At 46.5% G+C, this 25,647-nt stretch overlaps 1 protein-coding gene across 1 annotated transcript; it reads right to left on the bottom strand.

Annotated features, from left to right (window-relative positions):
* Window positions 1-250: 250 nt before the first annotated feature.
* Eif3b (eukaryotic translation initiation factor 3 subunit B) lies at window positions 251-25,647 on the bottom strand. Its single transcript, XM_048436898.3, has 19 exons — window positions 25,142-25,647; window positions 18,970-19,162; window positions 16,875-16,994; window positions 16,582-16,639; window positions 16,284-16,412; window positions 15,915-16,072; window positions 12,605-12,736; window positions 12,460-12,526; window positions 11,737-11,783; window positions 9,874-10,084; window positions 7,180-7,252; window positions 6,069-6,191; window positions 4,669-4,747; window positions 3,921-4,059; window positions 2,521-2,646; window positions 1,846-1,923; window positions 1,328-1,436; window positions 1,091-1,207; window positions 251-723 (listed from the first exon to the last, which is right to left on the bottom strand). The coding sequence occupies exons 1-18, from the start codon at window positions 25,605-25,607 to the stop codon at window positions 1,104-1,106; spliced, it is 2,412 nt and encodes an 803-aa protein (XP_048292855.1). The 5' UTR covers window positions 25,608-25,647; the 3' UTR covers window positions 251-723; window positions 1,091-1,103.

Below are 25,647 nucleotides of genomic sequence, written 5' to 3' on the forward strand. Positions count from 1 at the left end.
CCCCCTCTGTACCTGTTTTCCAACTTGTCCAAGTCTAGAAAACCTAAAGGGTTCTGTCAGGGTGAGATGAATATTTTCTCACAGAAACAGATGGAAGACATTGCATCTGGGATCTGGCACACTAGCTCCTGGCCAGATTTCAGACAAGCTCTCAACAAGTCAGGTGCAAGTATGCAAATACCCTCACCCTAGGGAGTGGGAATGGCAGGCCTCAAGGCCATTACGAATTGAAAGAGGAGCAAGACAACACTTTCACACAGGGTTGCTTTTATTCCCACATCCAACCTGTGCAGAGGCCCTGCAAAATCTGAACAGGCGCAAGGTGTTGGTGTGCCTCCAGATCTACTGGCACAAGTCAGTGGTGGGTGTGCAGTCCCCCTGAAGGTCTCCAGGCCACAAGCGGGGACAGCGAGTCTGTGAACAGGAACTCCACTGAGCTGCAGGTAGAGGCTCTTGAAACCACGGGCAGCAGGAGTGAAAGGAGCAACCAGGAGAGCTGCAGTGAGGCCCCACAGCAGACACGGCATAAAAACCCAAACAGGGCAAGTGAGAGCGGAGCCTCGAGTGTCCCCACTGTGGACCCAGGGGCTGAAGGCACAGAGCTGTGTCGGGATGGAAGAACCCCGGGTGCACTCGCAGTCCAGAGAAAGAAAGCACAATGAGAACCCAGCCCAAGGCTCTCTGTGAAGGGTGGCCTCGGATCCTGGGCACAGCACAGTGACACTGCAACAGATGAGCCACCATTTAGTCAACCACAAAGCAAGGGGAAAACAGCTGGATTCTTCACTGACCACACTCCAGGCCACGGGAGAGGCCTCATATCAGTCAGTAGTACTCCCATCATCCCGAAGGTTTAGCGCCTCACACAGGCAGACACTCGCTCCTGTGGCTTGTACCAACACTACCAACACTGGGTGACAGTACTGTGCCTGATCCTCCTTCTTGTAGCACTGCCCTCATGCCAGCCCCTGCTTCTTCCCAAGCTCCCTACCAACCACCAGTGGTGGCACCACCATCTTCCTGGGTGTCTTCTATGCTGTGGTCTAACTCAACAGGCATCCACTGCTCTCTTCACACTCACAACTCTTACCACAGTGCTGAGGTCACTCCTGACTTCCCAGAGGAATAACCTCCTCAGTGACAAAAAACTCGATGGTCTCCTCCTCCCAGTCATCCACATTGCTGTCCAGCTCATCAGTGTCCACCCCTAAGAAGACAGAGAGCAGGTTGACACCCAGGATGTGGCTGTAATGTCAGCTGCAGGGCTCTCTAGTCCACACCCTTGAGTGACCACTCCACTTGCAGACATGCCCAGAAGCTTGGTTACCTCCCCGTAGTTCTAGACGTTCGTTCTTCTGCTTCATGTAGAGTTCCTGGGCCATTTTTCGGTATTGCCGGAAGTCCTCCATCATGGTCCGCCTTCTTTCCACTAGTTCCTATCATGTGGGAAGGTTGTAGGGATGAGCAGGACACATTTGTTCAACCACAAACCACAGTGACATCCTCTGTGTCTAGCAATCATTGTTGAAGTTTAGAAGAGGGCAAGCGGAGTCTTGTATTCCAGCTCTGTTGTGCTGGGCAAGCCTTACATAGAACCTCCCTTAAGTAGGACCCCCATTTCTCTTCTATATCCTAGAACCTCCTGCTTCTATCAAAGAAAAGCCCGCTTCTACTCAGTGTTAGTGGGTATTGGTTCCATGGACCAATGCTGGCCTTGTTGCCCATTGCTAACTACCACCTCACACGTGGGAGAACAAACCAGATGAGGCTCCTGGCACACCCTTCTCACTACTGCCCAGGCCCAGACAGGAATGCGCGCACGCGTGAGCATCCCCTCAGGCTCACCTTTGAAGCTTTGGACTGGCTCAAGCGATCCTTCTGCTCGAAGATCTTAGAGTATTTCTTCAGATCCTTTTTAATTTGCTGAAACCAAGACAAGTCTCTTAGGACTGAACCTTCAAAGCAGGACCACAACTGCTGCCTTCAAAGATGCCACTGCGCACTGACAGCCTCTAGGACTAAGAGGACTCAGCCCCAGGGCACTAGCATGACTGGCTGGGGAGTCTCATTTCATGGAGACAATTCCTAGGGTGAGTCACTCCCAGTTCGGACCTAAGATCACAAGCCTACCCCATTACCTAACCCCACCTAGCTCTTCCAATTCTACTAGGGCTTGTTTATAGCCTGTCTGGCTTAGTCAGACTCCTGGGTTTTCTGGGGAGTGGGGAACAGACAGGAAGACTAGGGTTATCTTTTGCTACAAAGCAGAGTCTAGAAGAACCCATGATCCTCTTGCCTCAGCCTCCTGGGCTTGTAGGTATTGCTAAGCCTGTAACTTTAGAGTTAGTGCCTGACATTGCTCCAGGTCAGGTCTCCCTGGCCTTATATCTCTTCAGAGGCCCTCTCCATGTCCTACCTCCACTCCCCACTCACTGCCCCTTTCCAGTCACAGGACAAATGCCTTATTTCCTCCAGTGCCACAACTCCTCCCATAGTCCCAACCAGGCAGGGACCACAGACCTTTATCTGATCCTGGCTGAGGAGCGTTGGGGGCCTTGGTCTCCAGAGCAGCTGGCAGAAACGATCCTTGTTGTTCTTCTGGAGAAGGCGTCCTTGGAAGGTCCACAGCCAATAAGCATTATCCACCTAGAGAGGACAGTGGGGTTCATCATGCAAAATGTGCAAGGCCACTATGACACCTTTACTCTTAGTAGCCAAAGCACCAACCTGTACTCAGCACACTGTAAAACACAAAAACCTGCACCTGGCTGTGCTCATCCTCCGGCAGGGAAGGTGATGAGCAAACACACAATGATCTAAGAACACCACGTCAATAGCAGTCAGCAGGCGCTCCTCTCAGTGCGGGCCTGCTCATCACTGATCTTTTTGACAAAAAAACTTCCCCAGCAGTGCCATCTACTGACAGCACCAATCACAGCTTAGCCAGTGAACCTTGTCTTTCTTTACCAGCAAGACTCAACGAAGCACTGTCTCAGCCCAAATGCTGGGCTCTGGAAGTTATGTAGACTGAACAGAATGGCCCCACACGGGACTTAAGAGTTTCACCCCTACCCATTTTTTTTGGGGGGGGGGGAGGGTCCCGGGGATAGAACCCATGAACTTCTGCACGGTAGGTGAGTATTACGCACTGGTACCCCCAGTCCTGTAAGATCCTAAACAAGGGGTTAGAGAGATGACTTAACAGTTAAGAGTACTGACTATTCTTCAGAGGACTTAGGTTCAATTCTCCCACATAGCAGCTCACAACTGTTTCTAACTCCAGTTTCAGGAGATCCTATACCCATACCAGTGCACATAAAAAATAAATTAAAAAAAATCCTAAACCGGGCATGGTAGCTCACACCTTTACTCCCAGCACTTTAATTCTAGGCAGAGGCAGGCAGATCTCTGTGAGCTCCAGGTCAGACTGGTTTGGTCTACAGAGCTAGTTCCAGGACAACCAAAGCTACACAGAAAAACCCTGTCTCAAAAAATCATAAATACATCAATCAGTCAATCAATCCTAAACAAGTGTTGGGATGGGCTACGCTGCACTGACATTTGGGATGGCATCACATCCTATAATGAACACAGAGAATGCTATTCCAGACACTACCCAAAGCCATCTGGGAAGCAACAGCTCTTTTTCACCAGCTGGAGCCCTTTGAGCTTACAGGTTTTGTTTGCACAGAATGGCTCAAGTGTCCACCATCAGTAAACACAGAAAGCAGTCTGCCTCAGGAGGCATAGCAGTCCATGCTCTGGCAGTTGACCCCCTCTGGATCAGATGGGTTCCCTAAGCCGCAAAGGCTTGTAAGTAGTATCTCCTCTCACCCAGGGTCCATGGATACAATGATCCCACAGTTTGTCACCTGCCTTGAGAGACTTCATTCCCGGAGGGCCCAGCATCTACCACCTACCTTATGGCTCCACCACGACACAGAGGTGACCACATAGCGGCCAGTTGGGTCCCACTCAACGTCAGAGGCCATGTAGTGTTCTGCAATGTTCATGACGGTGCAGTCTGAAGTGTCGACAAATGCCAAGGCACCATTCATGCTGTGGGATGACAGGGTAGCTGCATCCCACAATCACCCTGCATCTCCACCCTGAGAGGTCCAATGCCCCTAACTTCCACTGAGTCACAAGGATGGGGAAGGAGCAAGGACCAAGACGCCCACCTCTGCTGAGCTGTAGCTCCCTGGATTTTAACCCTATTGTCCTCACAGTGACTGGGATCAGGACATGATGTGCACGAGTGATCTGTGGCATCTAGAGAAGGTGGTACCTGAGGAAGCCTCCAGAGCTAGGGTAACATGCACACCACAGTGGGAGCAATCCACGGCAGTCCTTCCCACCAGAGGTTGAGGCTGGATTTGCTCACTACTCCTATGTGCTCAGATGGAATGCAGGGGAGCAAGAGAAAGGCACCCCAACCACAAAGGGCAAGGCTGCCTCCAGCTAAGCATCTGTCCCACTGGAAGACACGGGATTCACAGGAGAGAACGTAAGAACACGGAAGAGCTGTCATCTGCAAGTCACTACTACAATCATCCTGGTTTGGCCAGAGGCTCAGCTGTGACAATTATCAAGTGAGATGTCCCATCTCAACACAAACCCTAAGGAGGCAGGGTGTTGCTTGCCATAGTGGGCAGGGCCCTAACCCACCTCCTCAGCCCGGCCAGCACCACGAACTGTCCCTGGGGACTCCAGAAGATGGTATTTGCTTGCTGCTTGTCAAACATCTCTGCAAGAAAAGCAAGAACCTATGAGGGGACTGTGCCAGTGCCTCTCTAGCTAAGACAGTGCTACCCTTGAGGAGGGCTGGCAAAGACAAGTCCATATACCCACTGGTCACCTTAGGAGAACTATCTTAAAACAACTGCCCCATTCAGTTAGACATGAAGTCATGAAACATGCTTAAGGGTGATGGGTGTTGACTGGTGTGGAAGTATGGTGGGTACTGTTTTCAACTTCACATGCAACTGGACAAAGAATGCACTGACAGTAACTACAGCAATGACTCATCTCTGGAGTCCTTGGTGTTTACCAGACTTCAGAGAGCTGATTTCAAAAACACCAAGGCTAACCTACTGAAGTCGCCATTTCAGTGTTCTAACAGAACCTCAGGCTTATCATCTTCCCAGTCACCCAACACTAGGGGAAGCTGGTAAAGCAAATTGGGTGACTCCCCAGGTCACTCCTTGCCTAGACCTTCAGACCTCTCTTAGTCAGCCATCTGCCTTCAAACAAGGCATTAACAACTGGGTATCTTCTTGGCCAAGGACTCAAAAGCAGTAGAGTGAGTGGGGGCGAAGTCCTGGCACTACAGCCGTATTTGTTCTGATGAGGCAAGAGTCTCACGTTCCGAGAGCTACCGACAATTGTCCCATCTAGCTCCAATGCACAGTGGAGCACTGACTGTGAGCCTAGTGCTGAAAAGCCCAAAGAAAGACATACCACACAGTCAGGAAATAAACAGCACCTTTCCTGGTGTTTGTTATAATGGACAGAAGTCTTCTGATTGTTTGCAACTGTCCACATTTTATACATCTAAGAGAATCAACAACATAATCGACTTTGCAACACAGCCAACTGATTCTATCACAAATAATTAGATCCGGGTAAAGGGAAAGCACACTTCACAGGTCTCAGAAGCTACTCCCAAGATACACAAAGTCCAAGTCCAAGAAAGCCCTGGCATGACTGCTACAGCACAGGGAACAAGGTGCTGGCTTCTTAGAAGCATATGGAACACAGCCTGGGGCAACCCTGCAGATCCACCCCAGTGTAGCTCAGCTTGCCTTGAGCCCTAAACCTGCTGACTTGTGTGGCGTTATCATGACACAAGGACAAGACTGAGCAGCAGTAGCCCCTGGGGAGCCCAAACAAGGCTGCATGCTGCCTCCATGTCAAACAGGAGAGTGTCTTTTAATTACATGAGGATATATGTGTTCCCTCTGTTCCAAGTAACCCCAACCTTAGCCCCTGACCTATCTTCTGACCCACAGTGGCAATCCAAGCCCCTGAGAAGCACTCTACAGGGAGCCTAAGGGCAGACTGCTTACTGATGAGCTCGATCTTCCCGTTGCTCTTTACATGGTAGAAGGAGACAGATATCCGAGGGGCCTCACCATGAAGCACAGCAAACTTACTGCCATTGGGTTCCCAGGCAAAGGCTATGATGGTTTCTACAATCAACAACAAGAGAAGTCAGTGGCTGTCATCTTTCACAGCAAAATCTTCAATTATGAAGATCTTCACTCAACTGGAGAAAAGTACCCGGAAACCCCCAATTCATTACAGATCAACTGACAGCAAAAGCAAGCAAACAGCAGAGGCCAATAGAATTCAAAGGTAGCAGGTTTAATCTACTTGTGATGTTGTGTTAGTAACAAGGCCAGGCCGGACCAGAACTTATACTCTTCCAGCCCTGGCCTCCTGTGTTTTAAGATCATAGGCTTGTGCCACCACATTGTCATCCCTTACTCCGACATGGCAAAAGAGATTGTTTTTCTATAGAATAAACAGAATAAAAGTAAAATAAAAGGCACAGACACTTTGCTAGACAAAGGCAGAAACTATTTGACTATTCTAGCAAAGGAGGGAAGTTAGAGGGAGAGTAAAGTACATCAATCTTTCTTTTGTTAAAAAAAGGTGAGGGTGGGCATGGTGGCACATGCCTTTAATGTCAACACTGGTGAAGTAGAGGCAGGTGGGTTTCTATGAGTTCCAAGCAGTCAAGGATATATAGTCAGACCCTACTACCCTCCACTAAAAACAAAAACAAACAAAATTAAACTTAAGAAAATAAAATAAAAAACCTAAAAGCCAAGCCTGGTGGTACAGGCGTATAATTCCAGCCCTTAAGAGGTTGAGGCATATGGGCTATAGAACAAGACTCTTATTTAACAGAAACAAAATGACTGAAACTGCAACCAGCAAGTTAGTCATTCAAGGCGATCTCCAGGCATGTGCACTGTAACCCTAGCACAGAAGGGCAGACAGCAGGATCCCCGCAGCTAGGCAGCCTAACTAACCCGTGTGCTCCAGGTCAGTGGCATCTGGGTTGGCTGCTTCTGCTGTCACTCCACTTGGGTAGACTGCTTAAGTACCCGGTTCATGCAGAGCTGTCCAAGACAAGGGCACAAAGGCCCTTCCTGCTACACAGAAGCTTACCTTTCATCTCAACAACATCGACAGGTACCTGCTTCTCCCTCATTCGGAAGATTTCAAAATTTGTAACAACACCCTGTTGATAAGAAGAAAAAAGAAGGGGTAACATTCTGGAAGAATGGGGAGTACAACTGGACAAGCTAACAGAAGATGGCGTTCAGCCCCCAGCGTATCTATATCTCTAATGCTGGCGATAAAGCTGCCAGAATGACAGCATAGTCCAAGTACATGCTGAAGCACATCTATCAGAGTTCTCAGGGTCCTCTAGTCCATCAAGGGGACCACAGGACTCAACACTGTGGAGCAACCTGCACCATGACCTTCAAGCAGCACCACTTCCAACAGCAGTCCCATTACTACTCACTCACCAGTTAATGTGCGTCCATCAACATGTGGATGGATGTGTGTTGGAATACTAGTCAACCATGAAAAGGAATGGAATGAAAGGCTGACACATGCTATAATATAAATGGGGCTGTTTTAAAAAAAAAAAAAAGGTGGGCTGGAGAGATGGCTCAGAGGTTAAGAACACTGGCCGTTCTTCCAAAGGTCCTGTGTTCAGTTCCCAGCAACCACATCTGTAATAAGATCTGGTGCCCTCCTCTGGAATGGAAGTGTAAAGGCAAGAGGAACACTGCATACATAATAATAATAATAAAAGTAATGTTAAGCCATATACAAAGGGCCACAGACTGTAGGCCTGTAGGACTTCACCTGTATGAAGTGTTCAGAACAGAGAATGCAAACAGAGAGCAGACCAGAGTGAGGAATGGGCTGGGGCATAGGTCACCAGAACACGGGCCCAACATGCAGAGGGTTGCCCGAGTGTGATCCCCAGCACTAGGAGAGAAATAACAATGCAGACCAAAAAGCGATCTAGAGAGGGAAATGGGGAGTGAGTGTTAACTGGTATGTAGCTTGAAATCAGCAGCAGCACGCCTGTGTGACCTGCTGAACACACTATAAGTCATGGAGATGGCTCGCTACTTAAAAGAATGGTAATTTTTTGGTATATGAATTATATCTCAAGAAAAATAAATGTTGGAACAGACATAATGGTTCATGCCTGTAATACAGCACTCAAGAAACTAAAGCAGGAGAGTCACTGTGAGTTCAAATATATCCAGAATCAGAGTGAGACCCTGCCTTTAAAAAAAAAAAAGGTAGTTTGGCATGGTGGCACACACTGTGCCACTGTGCTCTCAACACTCAGGAAGACAGAGGCTGAGTGATTGGTTACAAGTTATGGACCAGTCTAGGACCAGTTAAGGCCCTGCCTTAAAATATCAAAAGGGAAAAAAACTGTTAGAATCAAAGTATTTAAAAACAAAAAAAAACCTTGGGTCTCACTATGTAGTCCTGGCTAATCTGAAATTTGCTATGTAGACCAGGTTGGCCTCAAATACGGATAGGACTAGGGTTAAAGGCTTTTTTTTTTTTTTGGATGAGGGAAACGACATTCATGCACTTTAAATACCCCCTCTCACTAGCATGCAAACTGCTTTCATTGTTAATAATAAAAGAACACACATGTACATATCAAAGAATTATCTTAAAATAAGTTATTATGATATTGGATTTGATTATGATGTTGGACTTGAATACCTATTCTGTGCACATATTTGCCTGGGGGTCATACAAAAGTTTCCCAGGTGAAATGCAATTATGAAAGTCACAGTTTCGTTATACCAATGCACGTGATTTAAAGTTAAATAAATTTTTATTTAAAAAAAAAAGGGGGGGCTGGAGAAATGGCTCAGCGGTTAAGAGCGCTGACTGCTCTTCCAGAGGACCCAGGTTCAATTCCCAGCACCCACATGGCAGCTCATAACTGTCTGAAAATCCAGTTCCAGGGGATCTGACACTTTCACACCAATACACATAAAATAAGATAAATAAATCATAAAAATTAAAAAAAAAAAAGGGCTGGCTGGGGCTGGAGAGATGGCTCAGAGGTTAAGAGTACTGACTGGTCTTCCAGAGGTCCTGCGTTCAATTCCCAGCAACCATGTGGTGGCTCACAGCCATCTGTAATGAGATCTGGTGCCCTCTTCTGGCCAGCAAGCATAATGCAGACAGAACACTGTACACATATTAAATAAACAAATCTAAAAAAGGGGGGGGGGCTGGAGAGATGGCTCAGTGGTTAAGAGCAGAGCACTGACTGCTCCTCTAGAGGACCCAGGTTCAATTCCCAGCACCCACATGGCAGCTTGCAGCTGTCTGTAACTCCAGTTTTAGAGAATCTGACATTGTTATACCAATGCACATGAAATAAAGTTAAATAAAGTTTTAAAAAAAGTCAATTTAAGAAGCCTTTAACCAGAACACTCACTATGACCAGACAGTCGACTGTATCAAGAACCCTGAAAGTACCCTATGAGTCTATACAATAGACCAGCAGTTAACAAACACCTCCCAACCAAAAAATAAATAAATAAATAAAATTAAAAAAAAAAAAAACAAAACAAAACAAAATCTGCAGGAGCTGGAGAGACGCTGCAGAAGATTCGCATTAGGTTGCAAGCACCCAGCCAAGTGACTCACAACCATCTCTAACTCCAATTCTAGGAATCTGAAGCTCTCTTTCTGTCTCCTCAGGCACCCGCATACCTGTACTCATGCACACACACAAACAAAAACAAATCGTCAGAAGCAGCACTTCACTTAGATGTAACTCCCATGGCAACTACTCACCTGTGTGCCTTTGGGAGTCCTGTCCACTTTCACACACAGGTAATCTCCATTTTTCTGCCAGTGCAACTTGCAGTCGACCACATTGAACAAATTCCTCACTCGGATCTCCTGTCTGGTGGGGAGCTGCATCAGGGTCACCCTAGCTGGAATATCTTTGTCTTCCGGAACCCAAAATGCAATGATGTTACCACCCGGAGACCAAGAAAAGTCTCTGTAGGACAAAGGAATTAAAGTTTATGCAAAGAACAGGGGGTCACAGAACTGAGCAGCAGGAGAGAACACACTCTTAAAAGCTCTATGTTGGCACCCTGCCCGCTACACACCAGCCCCATGCTAGACACTGCAGAGTATAGCCTGCAGTTGTCCTAACCCTGGGGGGCGGGGTCGCATGATCACACTGCTTTGACAGCAAGGAGCTAGGCATCCGGATGCTGCTCATGGCAGCCACCTCTCCATGCAGACCAGCCCCGTATTCAACCACCACATGACATTGCTCTTTACAAACACAATTTAGGCTGATGCCTCTATCTGCAGGGTATGAAAAGGTCAACCAAGGTGCCAAAGGGGAAGACTACAAGTCAGAAGGCGGGCAGCAGGACAAGTAAGCAAAGCCTTCTCCTCTATTAATGGTCCCACAGGGCAGACACTGTAACAGGCTGCCTGTGGGTTTAGTCAAGTGAAAAACGTCTATACATGCCATTCTCTCATTTCGCTTTTTTTTTTTTTTTTTGGTTGAGAAGGTCGGCAGCCTAGATTGGTCTCAAGCTTGTAGGCTCAAGCCTCCCCCCCCACATCCTCCTGACAAGCTGGACTGCAGAAGCCTACCACCACATCCAAACTTGATTTTAAACCTATTGCAGATCAGTGTTATGTGTTTTTCAAATGATACCTGGGAACATAAAAACAAAAGGAGGACATATCAGTGTCCTCTGGGCTACTAAGTGTTCACCACCCCAGCTCCCAAGGACTTCAGATAAATAAGACACCTATCTGTATGTATGCAGTGTTTTGCCTACATGTATCCCTGCAGACCAGACTAGGGCACCAGATCTCATTACAGATGGTTGTGAGCCACCATGTGGTTGCTGTGAATTGAACTCAGGATCTCTGGAAGAGCAGCCAGCGCTCTTAACCCGAGTCAACTCTCCAGCCCGATACTCTTAAAAACTAAAAAACTCAGCCGGGTGGTGTTGGTGCACGCATTTAATTCCAGCACTCAGGAGGTAGAAGTAGGCAGATCTTTATGAGTTCAAGGCCAGCCTGGTCTACAAAAGCTAGTTCCAGGTTAGGCTACAAAGCTACAGAGAAACCCTGTCTCGAAAATCAAAAAAAATAAAATAAAAAAACAAAAAAAAAAAAAAATGAAAACTCATCTGCAGCCAAGCAATGGGGGCACACACCTTTAATCCCAGCACTCAGGAAGCAGAGATAGGCGGATCTTTGTGACCTAGTTCCAGGATAGCTAGAACTATTACACAGAGAAACCCTGTCCAAAAAAACCCAAAAACCACCAGCTGCAATGTCCTGAAGGTCTGTTCATGTGCTCAGCAAACATACAGTGGAACTCTAAGGTAGTAACCATAGGTGAGGCCCTTGTGAGGCAAACTGGTCTTTAGGAAGGGAAGGGGGACCCAGTGAATGTCTTTTTAAGGTTCCTAGAGAGCTGTTCCTTCTAACCATTTGAAGTGAGAGACACCATCCACTGAAGAGAAAGCCCCCACCAAGCAGAATCCACTAGCTCATCTTGGACTTCCAATTTCAAGAGGCAAAGACAGACATTTCTGTTGCTTGAAGATAATCATCCTGTGTTGCTACAGCAACCAGAGCATACTGACATTGGACTTTACAGAAACTTTCACTTACTTTATTCCAGAGATCTTCAAGCTCTTCTTGTCCAAAAGGCCCATAGACTGCACATGAGTGGGAATAGAAAAAGGGGGAAAAAAAACAAACCACACAGTTCAGAAAAGTCACAGCAATGTTAACTCTATGTACCTCTTTTTACATTTATTCTAAAGAATGGAGCATATGTTAGAGCGCTCATACAGGTCAGAAGACAATGTTCAAGAGTCGAGTTCTTGGCTTCCATAGTGCAGTGTAGGGATTGAATTCAGGTTGTCAGGCTTGGTGACAAGTGCCTTACCTACTGAATCATCTTACCAGCCCGTCCCCCCTCTTAACAGTGTAAGATTCTGCTGTATCTAGGGAACATTACAATCATGAAGGGTAGGTGAACAGCAATAAACAAACATCCAAACAACTTCAGTAGGAGCCAGGACAGGAGAATCCAGACTTCCACCCAGCACAGGAAGGGTTGCAAGGGCATTGGAGTTGGCCTTTATTTATTTGGCCAGTAGGTCTACCAAAGCCCTGCCTTCCTTACTAAAGTACAGATTAAGCAAGCACTAACTATATCCATACTGAAAAGTATAGCCACGCACGCACCCAACCATTCACGATTTGTCTTCTAGAACACAAAAATTGCCACGGAAGCTAGGGGATAGCTCGGCAGTAGTAGCGCAGTTGCCTAGCATGCAGGATTCTAGTCCAATGTCCAGAGAAATTTGAAAACAAAACAAAACTCACAGGTGTTTCATAGATGCTGAGAGTATCCAGAGTCATCCTCGCAAAGAATTTGCCATCATGGCTCCACCTGTGGAGAAAAGCAGTGTCAGGCTGTACCAATGAACATGAAAAGGCCACAGGCAGACCAGGGCTAAAGTCTACTCACTTGAAGATGGGCCAGTGGGCTGAGCTTTCACAATGGAAGCCTCTCTTCTTATGCCCTGTGAGGATGTCCCAGATAATGATGGCCTGAGGATCATCCTGAGTGTCCATCAGCGGGCTGAAAGTGACCAGGTATCTGCAAGAGAGAGGAGTCACTTAGCACAGCACTTCCTTTGGTATGAGAGTCATATTGCCAGCACGCATTACTGTGGGTCACAGACACAAGTTCTCAGACCACTGACAAAATGTAGGGAACCAGCCTTTCCTCCATATACCATGATCCCCAAGAATGGTATCTGATCTCTCCAAGTTGGGGGTGGGGCGAGCACAACCAGGCACAAAGTAATCACAGACCACTGAAATCAAACACCCCAACAAGTCTGCTTGAGTGGGCTGGTCTAGAAGGAAGAGTGGTGTGGATTCTCCCATCTTCACTCGTGTAACTAAGACTATTGAGATAAAGACAACAGATGGTCGTGTACAGCTCTAAAGTGAATATCCTGGGAAATGAGCAATTAGCTACCTGACAGAGCATCTCCACATTGTTGAACAAATCTTTCTTTGTTCTCATAAGGCACAGATTTCCTAAGCACACGACCTCTTGAAGCAAGGTACAGTGAGCATGGCCACAGCAAGCCAGAAAACACCAGCAAAAGACCCTACTGCTGCAGTGCCCAGGCTGCTAATACTGAAATCCTGATCATCAACATGATGTTATAAAAACTGCTCAAGTTCGTAACAAGTGAGTTCCAAAACTGCAATCTACAAACCAAAGCACAGGAGGACCTAACAAAAGACAGGACAGCCCCGTTTGCTCAGGAGGACAGATACGTCATACCAGGTATGGTAGTACAGAGCTCCAATACCAGCACTTGCAAAGTGAAGGCAAAAGGGCCAATGTCAGCTTCAGCTACAATAATTTGGGGTCAAGCCCTATACCAAAAGAGAGAAAGCCACATCTTAACTTAATGTGCCAACTGTGCTCCCAGAACACAGGTGAGCTAACTGCTGAGGAAACTAAGCAGGCATCCCAAAGAGGTAATGGGACAGTCAAGTGCCACTCTAGCACAGGGATCAGGCCAGCTGTCTCTCTCACACAGCCCTTGTTGTTTTTTTTTTTAAAGACTTATTTAATTTATATGTATGAGTGTTTTGCTTGCATGCATGCCTAGTGCCCTTGGATGTCAGAAAAGGGAGTGGATTCCCTGCAACTGGAGTCATAGATGGTTGTGAGCAACTGTGCAGGTGCCGGGGATTGAACCAGATCCTCTGTAAGAACAAGTGTTCTTAATCATCTCTCCAGCCCCTTACATATCTACTTTTTTTTCATTTTTTTTTTATTTTTTGGTTTTTTGAGACAGGGCTTTTCTGTGTAGCTTTGGTTGTCCTGGAACTCACTCTGTAGACCAGGCTGGCCTTGAACTTAGAGAGCCACCTGCCTCTGCCTCCTGAGTTCTGGGCTTAAAGGAGTGCGCTACCACCACCCAGTTACATATCCACTTTTAACACTGCTGCTGGAATGGACTCCCTTGTACCAGACATGTGAAGTGGTGAACACAGGGCACTTCTATGAAGAAAGCAGCACAAAGGGAAGGATGCTCCAAGGGAAAGAAATGAGGGTTAAGGAATACAGGAATTGGGGCCAAGCATGTATCAGTGAATGTAACAACTTTTGTCTAAAAATGAAGGGAGGCTGGGGCTGGAAAGATGGCTCAGAGGTCAAGACGAGGACCCGAGTTCAATTCCCAGCAACCACATGGTGGCTCACAAACATCTATAATGGGATATGAAGCCCTGTTCTGGCATGCAGGCACACATGCGAGCACTCATAAATAAAATATAAATTTAAAAAAATGCAGGAAGGCATTATATGCCTTTTGTTTTTGAAGTAAATTTGACAAAATAAGAAAGAATTTAATGCAGTAACAAGTATATATTTTTGCTGCTCTTTGGAAACTGGGTTTCATGTAGACCAAAGTGGCCTCAAACCCCTGATCCTCTTGCCTCTACTTCCCAAGTGCTAGAATTCTAGGTGTGCACATCATGTGGGTTCCTCCAGCTCCACTTTTCATAAGTGTGTCTGTTCTGTGATCAATTCAGACATTGGAAAGAAACCCTTCTGAAAAAAAAAAATGTCCTGAATACAACAAGAACTGATTTTTGTGTAACATTATGGCACCAAGTATCAGTGCTAGCATGGTGCCTTCCCTAGAACCAACGTATCACAAAATACACATGGTATTTATGTGGTCAATGGACCCTTGGAAAAGAGCACATGCAACACCTGGCAGGGTCCACTTTACCTGAGGGATACATTCCACACCCTACAGTACCAAATGCAACGTGCATTTTTTCATGAGAAATGTTTAGCAGAGTTAAGACACCAAAGACACCAGAATGCAACCATTATGAACACATATGAACATGGACTCTCTTAAGAGTCATGATACAGACAAACTTCCTGCTGTGGGACTTTTGTCACTGCAGCCCAGAAAGGTGAAACCACAGTGAAGGAGCTAACTGCTCCACCCCCAACACCAACCAAGTTGCTTAGGTGTGGGGCAAGGGAGGACGCAGCTCAGTGGCAGAGACCCTGGGCCACATTTTGGCAAGCAAAATAATAATAATAATAATTTAAGAAAAACTTGGATGCCCCCCCCATGGTTCTGGCAGTTTACATATTATGTGGAGGTGTAAAGGAGCAGGGCCAAGTGCTAGTGGGAAACATCCATGAGTTCTCTCTTTTTAAATCATTTTTTAAATTTATTTTTATTTTCATTTTCGAGAAGATTTATTTATTATGTATAGTGTTTGCCTTCAAGCCAGAAGAGGGCACCAGATCTCATTTGGATGGTTGTGAGCCACTATGTGGTTGCTGGGAATTGAACTCGGGACTTCCAGAAGAGCAGCCAAACTTTAAACTTCTGAGCCATCTCTCCAGCTCCCTATTTTTTATTTTATATGCATTGGTGTTTTGCCATGGGTGTCAGGTCCCCTGAAGTTACAGTTGTGAGCTGCCATGTGGGTACTAGGAATTGAACCTAGGTCCTCTGGAAGAGCCATCTCTCTAGCCCCCATGAGTTCTCTTGATATCTCTTGCATTTTCTCTCTCCCCTTTGTTTTGAGACGTGTGTGTCACGTCACATAGCTTAACCTGGCCTCAAACTCACTATGAAGTCCGGCTGGCCCTGACATCTCTCTCCTGCTACCATCCTCCCAAGTGGAGTTCTCTGAATTCTTTCTGTGTTTTTCTGTGATGTCAGAGACTACTACAAGTCACCTGAGGAGGCCAACAAGGAATTTAAGCCACTCACCTTTCACATGGAGAGAAGTCGATGAGCTGTACACCTTGGTGGCTAAACCTCTGAATCTGCTTGAACTTCTCCCCTCCCCAGAGGGCAATCCCCCGCTGATGAAAAGTAGCCAGGTAGGTGCCCTTAGGGGACCAGCGCACATAAGTCTCTGTCCATCTCTGTAAGAAAGGAAGGAACAGGCTTTAAAATGGCAAAAAGTCAAGCACAGTGACCCTTCCTTCTACAGGCATCATCTTTTTTCTCAGAACGTATTTCCAAGCTGGGACAGGAGTGACACTGTTCTCAGAGTACCTCAGAGAACAAGAGCCTTCACCTATTCCTTCGGGAGGACACAGGAGGTCGTGGCCACTGCCACTAACTAGTACACACCGCTCTTTCTTCAATTGAAACTGGGTCCTTGACGTCATTCCAGAAGATGGATGTCCGGTCTCCGCTCTCAAAAATCACACTGTACTGATCTCTACACTCTGCCTCTTCCAGCCAGTAACGCAAATTTCCCTAAAAATAATCAAAATTGAGAGATTTAGTGCACTGAATCAATTTTAATCAAAGAAAGCTCGCTGACAACTATCACACTTTATGACAGATGCAAATTTAATAGACACCTTTAAACCTCAAGCTATAAAATCTCTCCTGACTACAAAAGCAGGGGTTTCACAGAACATACCAGGTCTTTGAAAGGCTGCTTCTCTGGAATGTCCCACTCATCACTGATCGTCATGTACCTGGAACAGAACAGGCACTGCTAAGTGGCACAGTCTAGATAGAATGGGGGGGGAGGGGTTACATGACCAGGCAGCACCGTAGTCTCTCCACCTACCCATGCCCAAAACACAAACATGAAATGCTTTGCCGGCCCAACAGAAAGAAGTCAATCACCTTAAAGACATCAGCACCCACCGAAGAGCTTCCCAACACCCACAGGCACCAACCACAGATCTATCTCAGGCTCCAACTCACTTATCAAAATCCGTGAAGAGGTTGACCCGGAACGTGTGCTGCTTGTCCAGCTTGTATCCATCGGCATTTTTCACAGCATCCACAGCATGGGCAGGAGAAGCATATTCCAGAAAGATGTACCTGAGCGAGAAGGCAAGCAGCTTGCACACGTGTACCTTTAAGACTTATTATACACTGAGAACTTTCTACGTGAACTGAGTCCTAGCTGTCCTGCAGTCTCCCCAAGGTGGGGTCACCCTCAAGACCAGAGTACAACATGCAGACCAAATATTTTCCTAAAGAATAAAATCCTAACAGAAAGATCTCAAAACCGTGACTTCGCAGTTATAACTGAAAGAAAAGTTTAACAGAAATAGTCATTATCCCATGATAGCCCTGTGATATGATGCATGTATGCCCTAAACCTAGCAAAATGTCCACTTTACATATACAGTAATGATCTCATTAAGAATCACTATTACACATCACAGAAAAATGACACAGTGTTTCAAGGGAAGCTTCAGTACAGATAAACACCTAACACAGCAAACAACTGTCAGCCAAAGAGATTACCTTTCAACCAAATGGCTCAGCAACAGTTAAGAGCACTAGTTTTTAACTTGGCCAGGGGGCCCACATCTTTAATTCCATAGCTAGAAAGCAGAGGCAGGCAGAACTGTGAGTTCCAGACCAGTCAAGGCCAGAGTGAGACTATTTCAACAAAACAACAAAAGACCAATGGCTGCTCTTGCAGAGAACCTAGTTTTGATTCCCAGTACCCACCCACATGGAGGTTCACAACTGTCTATAGCTCTAGTTCCAAGAATCATATGAGACACTTCTCTGGCTTCTGAGAGGACCATTGGTGCACATATACATGCAAGCCAAATATTCACACATAAATCAGAATTGAAAAAACAAAACAAAAAACAAGGGGCTGGAGGGATGGCTGAGTGGTTAAGAGTACTGGCTGCTCTTTCAGAGGACACACGTTTAATTCCCAGCCCTTAGATGAGAGTTCACAACTGTAACTACAGTTCCAAGGGATTTGGAACCTTTCACAGACATACATGCAGGCAAAAACACTGATGCACATAAAATAAAAATAAATATAATCTAGGTGGGTGGTGGTGGAACACACCTTTAATCCCAGCACTTGGGAGGCAGAGGCAGGTGGATCTCTATGAGTTCGAGGCCAGCCTGGTCTACAAGAGCTAGTTCCAGGACAGGCTCCAAAGCTACAGAGAAACCCTGTCTTGAAAAACCAAAATAAATAAATAAGTGCATAAAATATAACCTTTAGAAATAAAATAAAAACCATACAACACAGTAGCACTACCTAGAACCAATGATTCTTGCAAAAATAATAACTTTGTAGATAGTGTTTTTCTAAGACTTTAATTCTAAAAGAAGGTAACCTTATCATTCTATACTCCCTTCAGACATGCTGGCATTTAAAGGTCTGTCCACAGTGGCAAGCTGCAAACAACCCCCTATAAATATGGCAGCAACCACTGTCCAGTTCACTGAAGGCAGCCAGTCCCACCACTCAAGAGCCTCCTAGGATGGAGACAGGAGCCTCTGGCCTGCACAGAATCTAAGCAAACCACCAACAGTTAAAATGCACCAAAGCACTTAAAGGCTTAGACTGGGGCTCCACACACAGCACCAGACACAATGGAGGACTAGAATCAAATAGGAAAGACCTAATTTTGAAGAGGAAAAAGTAAACTGCAGGCCATGAAACCTTGGGCTACACCTATGATTTTAGCTAACAGTATGAAGGAAGTAAAGTAACTAAGCAGTAATACAGGTTTTCTCTACTTCAGATGAGTTAAAATGTTTTAAAAAGTATTTCTGAGAGAAATCCCATAGGCAGGCTTGCGCTTGGGCTGACAATGGTATCTCTATCCAGAACCTATACCAGGCCCCCTGCTACTCCTGTGGGCATCAGCTCTGGAAACCTCAGTCTGCGGTCACTCACTACACCATGATTTCAGAGTCCTGCAGAGGGCCTGAGAACCAAAACTCCACTGTCAAGAGCGTCCCTCTGGGGTAGACGGAATACACAAGTCCCCAAGCCCACCGCTGTTGCTTCAGCAACTAGCACTCTTACCCTTTTGTCTTTCCATCCTCTTCAGGGTAATAGTCATTTATGATTTTCCCAAACTTGGAGAAGATCTTGTGGATGACATTTTTGAGCTTCTCAAGTCGATCCGGTCCCACCTGAGGAACGTTGTCTACAACAATCACCGAGTCGATCCCATCTGCCTCCTGAGGCCGATCTTTGAGTACATCACCAAGGAGTTCTGAAGGAGTAAAAGAAATGTCAAGTGGCTTCTATTTAAACCAAGAAGCACTCATCCATTAGCTAGCAGGCTGATTATTTCTAAGAGGCATCTACTCTAAGTGCTCTTATCATGAACAAAGAAATCATGACCTAGATTAAACAACAAAGAATCAGGAAGGATAATCCTCACACACCTTTTGATGGGAAGTATTGTCAAAACGTACCCATTTGTGACTGCTGAGTGGTGCACGCATTTAATACCATCAATCTGGAGACAGAGGCAGAAGTAGGTGGATCTCTGAATTCAAGGCCAGCCTGATCTCCATAGGAAGACCCTGCCTTAATGAAGTGGAAAGAATCCATTCCCAAAAGTTACCCTCTGACCTTATCCATACTCACACACAAGAATTACTTTAAAAAAAATAAAATGCAAAAGACTGCAGATATAACAGAGGAAGAGCATGCTGACCTAATACAAACGTAGCCCTGGGTTCAATCTCCAATAGTACTCTTAAAAGGGGGGGGGGGGGGCGCTGGAGAGATGGCTCAGAGGTTAAGAGCACTTCCAGAGGTCCTGAGTTCAATTCCCAGCAACTACGCAGTGGCTCATAGCCATCTGTAATGAGATCTGGTGCCCTCTTCTGGCCAGCAAGCATACAGACAGACAGAACACTGTATACATAATAAATAAATCTTTAAAAAAAAAAGCAAAGCAAAATAAACAACAAAAAACCCTTAAAGAATGGTTTACTGCACGAATTTCTAGTTGCTCTGGAAACTATCACTGCTCCTTTTCACTCAATCTTTTAAAGGTGTGTGAGTACACACCTGTAACCCCAGCACCTGGAAGGTGAAAGCAGGAGGAGCAAGAGTTTAAGGTCATCCTCAAATACGCACAAAACAAAGGCCAGGCAGTAGTGGAGAAAGCCTTTAATCCCAGCACTTGGGAGGCAGAAGATTGAGTTCAAGGGCAGCCAGGTCTATAGAGTGAATTTCAGGACAGCCAGGGTTACACAGAGACTCTGTCTTAAGAAACGAAGAAGGAAGAGGAGGAAAAAGAAAAGGAAGAACAAGAAGAAAACACAAGGCTAGCCTCCTACTGGGCTACACGAGACCTTGTCTCAGGAAATTGAAAAAAAGCTGGAGATGCCAGGCAGCGGTGGCTCATGCCTTTAATCCCAGCACTTGGGAGGCAGGTGAATCTGTGAGTTTGAGGTCAGCCTGGTCTACAGAGTGAGTTCCAGAACAGGCTCCAAAGCTACAAAGAGAACCCCTGCCTTGAAAAACCAAAAAGAAAAAAGCTGGAGAAATTGCTCTGATTAACAACATGTACTGTTCCTGCAAAGAACCTTAGTTCTGTTCCCAGTACCTATACTGGACAGTTCATCCACCAGTCTGCGAACTCCAGCTCAAGGAGATTGGACACCTCCGGCCCCCAAGGGCATATGTGCACACATATACACTTAAAACTAAAAACCAATCTTATTAAAAAGAAAAGCAACTTCAACATACTAAATATCTCAAATATCAACAAACACCCTGTGTCCCACTTCATTATCAGAAGTGGAAAAAAGGGCTAGGATGGAGGCTCAGAGGAACAAGTGCTCGTTGCCCACAAGCATGAGGAACTAAGTTCACATCTCCAGCACCCACACTAAAGCCAAGCGTAAGGTAGGCATAGTGGTGCATGCGTTCAGTCCCAGGACTCAAGAGGTAGGCAGAATGCGGTGAATTCAAGGCCAGCCTAATCGACATAGTGAATTATAGAACAGCCACAGCTACACAGTAAGAGTCTGTCTCAAATGAGCCAGGTGTAGAAGCATGCATCTATAACCCCAAGGCTGTGAGGGCAGAGGTAAAAGGATCTCAGGGGTTTGCTGAGCAACCGGTCTAGATGAAATGGTAGCTCCAGGTTCAATTAGAGAGCCTACCTTTAAAAAAAAGGGGGGGTGGTGGGATGAGGTGGGGAGAACGCACCTGCTGTACACCTCGGGTCCCCACATGCACTTGCACACATTTAGCACAAGTACACAAAGAAAAAGGTAAGCTAGATGTGAGAGTGCTCTCAGCACCTGAGAAACTGGGGCAAAGACAGCCATTCTTGAGGCTATCTAGGGCTATAGAAAAAGATCCTAGTTAAAATATATAAGTTTGAGCTGGCAGGGAAATTCATGCCTTTAATTCCAGACCACAGGAAGCAGAGGTGGGCAGATCTCTGAGTTTGAGATCTACAGAGTTCCCAGGCAGTCATAATGAGATTTCATAGTCTTCATAGTTCATAATAAGATTTCATATTCTTCATAGTGAGTCCCTGTCTCAAAAGACCAAAAAGAAAATATATATGTGGGGCTGGGGAGATGGCTGAGCAGTTAAGAGCACTTGTTACTTTTCCAAAGGACCAGAGTTCAATTCCTAGCACCCACCCAATAGCTCAGAACCATCTGCAATCCCAGTCAGGGAACCCACTGCCCTCTTCTGGCCCCCAAAGACAACATATATATGAGGTACAGACACACATGCAGGCAAAACATCTTTACACAAAAAAGAATGAAAAAATAACCGGGAGATGGTAGTGCACGCCTTTAATCCTAGCACTCGGGAGGCAGAGGCAGGCGGATCTCTGTGAGTTTGAGGCCAGCCTGGTCTACATGAGCTAGTTCCAGGACAGGCTCCAAAGCTACCAAAAAAACCCTGTCTTGAAAACGAGAGAGAGAGAGAGAGAGAGAGAGAGAGAGGAGTTGGAGAGATGACTCTGTCGTTTTAGAGCACTTGTTGCTTTCGCAGAGGATTAAGGCTCAATTCCTAGCACTCACATTGTGGCTCACAGCCATCTATAACTCCAGTTCCAGGGAATCTGTACATGATGCAGGCAAACAACATTCACACAAACAAAATAATCTAAAAATAAAGTTACAAATAAACAAATAATAAGTAGAATTAAAAATAAAAGAAAATTCTGAGCCAGCAGGAAGGCTCACAGTTGTACAAGCCTGATAACCTGAGTTCAATCCCTGGAACCCACTGTGTAAGGCAAAATCAACTTGACACGCTTCTGACTGCTACACAAATGTGCAGACCAACTCACCAAATGACTTTATGTTGTTGTTTAGACAGGGTTTCTCTGTGCAGCCCTGGCAATCCTGGGACGTGCTCTGTAGACCAGGCTGGCCTCAAACTCAGAAATCTGCCTGCCTGTGTCTCCCAAGTGCCTGGATAAAAGGTATGTACCACCACCACCACCACCACCAGGGAACCAAATAACTTTTTTAAAAGGTCATTGTTGGTGGGCCCTTCCTTACTTCCTGAATGATGGACTCAGGGTTGCTTTTGGCCATGTCTTGTCACAGCAACAGAAACCTAATTAAAACACATCAGGGACTGGAGAGGTGGCTCAGAGGGTAAGAGCACTGGCTGCTCTTACAGAGGTCCTTGAGTTCAAGTCCCAGCAACCACACAGTGGCTCACAATCATCTATAGTGAGATCTAGTGCCCTCTCCTGATGTGCAGGCATACATGCAGAAAGAACACTATATATAAATAGATAAATCTTTAAAAAAAAAAAAAAAAGACACATTTCAAAGATGGTAGAATCAAGAGCAGGCAGAGAGCAAGGAGGAGGCAAGAGGCAGATTTTCAACACAGCAACGCCACACACCTCTCCTACAGAAACTATGGTGAACTCTGGGTTCCCTTAAAAACCTGCTCACCATACTATTAAATGGCCTGCTAAGCTGGATCTGAACTTAATAAGATGTAGTAAAAAAAAAAAAAGGTCAGCTTCTATACAAACTACAGACTCTTTCCCAGGAGCTCAAAGCGTCTACCTAGCCTCAACAATCTACTTCTGCCTCGGCAGGGAAGAGCAAATTATTCCCACAATACAACACATATTTGATTGTTAGTTTGTTTGGATTCTTCAAAAATTTATCTATTTACTTATTTTTAGAAATGTATTTATTTTATGTCTATTTGTGTTTTGCCTACATGTATGTCTGCGTGAGGGTGCCAGAGTCTCTGCAACTGGAGTCACACAGTTGTGAGTTGCCATATGGGTGCTGGGAATTGAACCCAGGTCCTCTAGAATAGCAGCCAATGTTCAATCACTGAGCCATCTTTCCAGCCATAAAATTTATTTTATGTGTATGAATGCTTTGCACCACACGCATGCCTGGTACCTGAGCGTAAGGTCCTCAAGCTGGAGTTACAGAGAGTTGTGAGTCACCATATGGGAGCTGGGAATCAAACCCAGGTTCTCTGGAAGAACACTAAGTGCTCTTAACTGCCGAGCCATCACTTCAATCCTTTTTCATGTGTTTTTAATACAAAGTCCCAGGTACCTTAGGCTGCCTTTGCACTCCCTACATAGCAGGGGACAACCTCCAACTCCTCTCTCTACCTTCCAAGTACTGGAATGACGGGCAAGCACACCACCTGCATGTTTTCCTGGGGAAACAACTTGTTCGTGATCACAACAGAACAGGAGACCCCATACTAACACACAACCAGACAGAACAAGGAGACAAGACAGATTCCACACTGCTCCTCCTGTTAAGGACCAAAAGGCTGCCTTCCTTTCCCGTCCTTGTGACACCCTACATGACAGCCCAAGACCAGATGGCCTGAAGAGTTTCCGTTCTCAGGACCAGAGCCTCTTCATTACTCTGTACTCTCTTCATACACTGGACCCACTGGGCTCCCCACAGACTTGATGAAGGCAGGCTGGCCTTGTAGTCACATCATGAACCCCTGACTTCCATTTTCCCCAATTCTGGAAAAAAATTTACACACTGGAATCTAGGAATTAAGTGGGCTCAAATAACTCTTTAAATACTCATTTTGAGCCGGGCAGTGGTGATGCACGCCTTTAATCCCAGCACTCAGGAAGCAGAGACAGGCGAATCTTTGTGAGTTCGAGGACAGAGTAGTCTACAAGGGCTAGTTTCAAGACAGCCAAGGCTATTACATAGAGAAACCCTGCCTGGTGGGGGGGAAGGGGAACGACGACGACTCATTTTGCACCAGACAGGCCCATTTGCTTCCCAGTACCTACATAAGGTAGCTCACAATCACCTGTAACTTCTGCTCTAGGGAACTGGCCACCCTCTTCTGGTCCTAGTGGCACCTGCACTCACATGCACACAAACCCATACAAAGGGACATACCCAAAATTAAAAATAAGACATACAAAAGTTAAATAAAACAATGGTAACATTAAATGGCATCCCCTTTAATATTTCAAATATTATAAGTTCTAAGTCGACAAGTACATTGAGGCTCTAGATTTTCTTGGCATATCACTGGTTGTTCAAAATCAATTATTTGGCGGTGCATGCCTGTAGTGATAGCACTACAGAAGTAAGTGCAGGAGGATAAAGAGGTCAAGTTCAGCTTGATCTACCTGCCCCTTGGTATTAACAACATCAAGGAAGTTGAAACGGCAGAAAACACATGCAATCGGCTGTCATAAAAGCTTTTAAAAACCAGGCTCCCGTGCAGGACGACAAAACAATGTCTTAGAAACAGTCACCGTAGAAGAGAAGATGATGCAAGCCGCAAAGCGAACGGTGTGAAAAAAATCGATGTACAACACAAACATGGTCAGGGGTACCGACCAAGGGGGGAAAAAAGAGGTAAGCAGACGGGAATGGGGTTGTTCCGACGACTATGTCTTACTATGGAAACCGTTGGGAAGAAGACATTTCAGCAAGGGGGAAGACACCAGCGTCGACGCGTCCTGTCCCTCCCATTCGATCCTCTGAGGGGCCCAGCTGATCAACGCTAGAAAGCTTAGTAGGGAAACTGGAATGGCCCAGATACTGCAAACTCGTCCTGCCTTCTATCAACTCTAGATGTCCAGTCTTCACGCAGAGGTGGGCTCCCCGAGAGGTCACCCTACTTTAGAGGAAGCAGGGGCGGATCGTTGCAGTCGGAAGACTTCGCGCCCTCGACATCAGTGGATTCCCCGCCCCACAGACACAATCACGATCACAGCCCTTACCTTCCTCGCTCACGTCGTCCACGAAGTCCTCGGGGTCGCTGAAGGAGGGCTCATCTGCCTCTCCGTTCTCCAGAGCCCGCGGCTCCGCCTCAGCCGCGCTGCGATCGGACCCGCCCTCCTCCTCCGCTCCGGCGGCGGAGTGCTCCCGGGCCTGCTCCGCCGCGGCCTCCGCCTTCCCGGGAGCAGAGGGCTCCTGCACTGAGGATCGTTCTGCCGGCTGCGGCGGGGGCGACACGGCCGGGCTCGTCGCCGTTTCTCCTTCGGGTTGGGCCGCCGGCTTGGCCCTCACCTCGGACTCCAGTCCGGCCTCGGCGTCTTCCTCGGCGTCTTCCGTCCGCCCCACTTCGGACCCGCCAGACCCCACCGCCTCATCCGCCGGCGGCGACTCGGAGGCTGGCTGCTGCCTCGCGGGCTCTGCCCGCTCCTCGGCCGCCTCGGGCGCCGCCACGTTCTCAGCGTCCTGCATGGGCCCGCGCTGCTTCTCACCCGGCTCGGCCGCCCTGCTT

The sequence above is a fragment of the Myodes glareolus genome, chromosome 2 (genome assembly GCF_982192425.1).
Source record: "Myodes glareolus chromosome 2, mMyoGla1.1, whole genome shotgun sequence".
Taxonomy (NCBI): Eukaryota; Metazoa; Chordata; class Mammalia; order Rodentia; family Cricetidae; genus Myodes; species Myodes glareolus.

Coding starts and splice junctions, on each gene's coding strand:
- Eif3b (XM_048436898.3), bottom strand. CDS start 25,607: ATGCAGGACGCTGAGAACGTGGCGGCGCCCGAGGCGGCCGAGGAGCGG. Junction 16,995..18,969: donor GAGGATGGAAAGACAAAAGG/GTAAGAGTGCTA, acceptor CTTCTCGCTCAG/GTACATCTTTCTGGAATATG. Junction 12,527..12,604: donor GCCCACTGGCCCATCTTCAA/GTGAGTAGACTT, acceptor TTTTCTCCACAG/GTGGAGCCATGATGGCAAAT.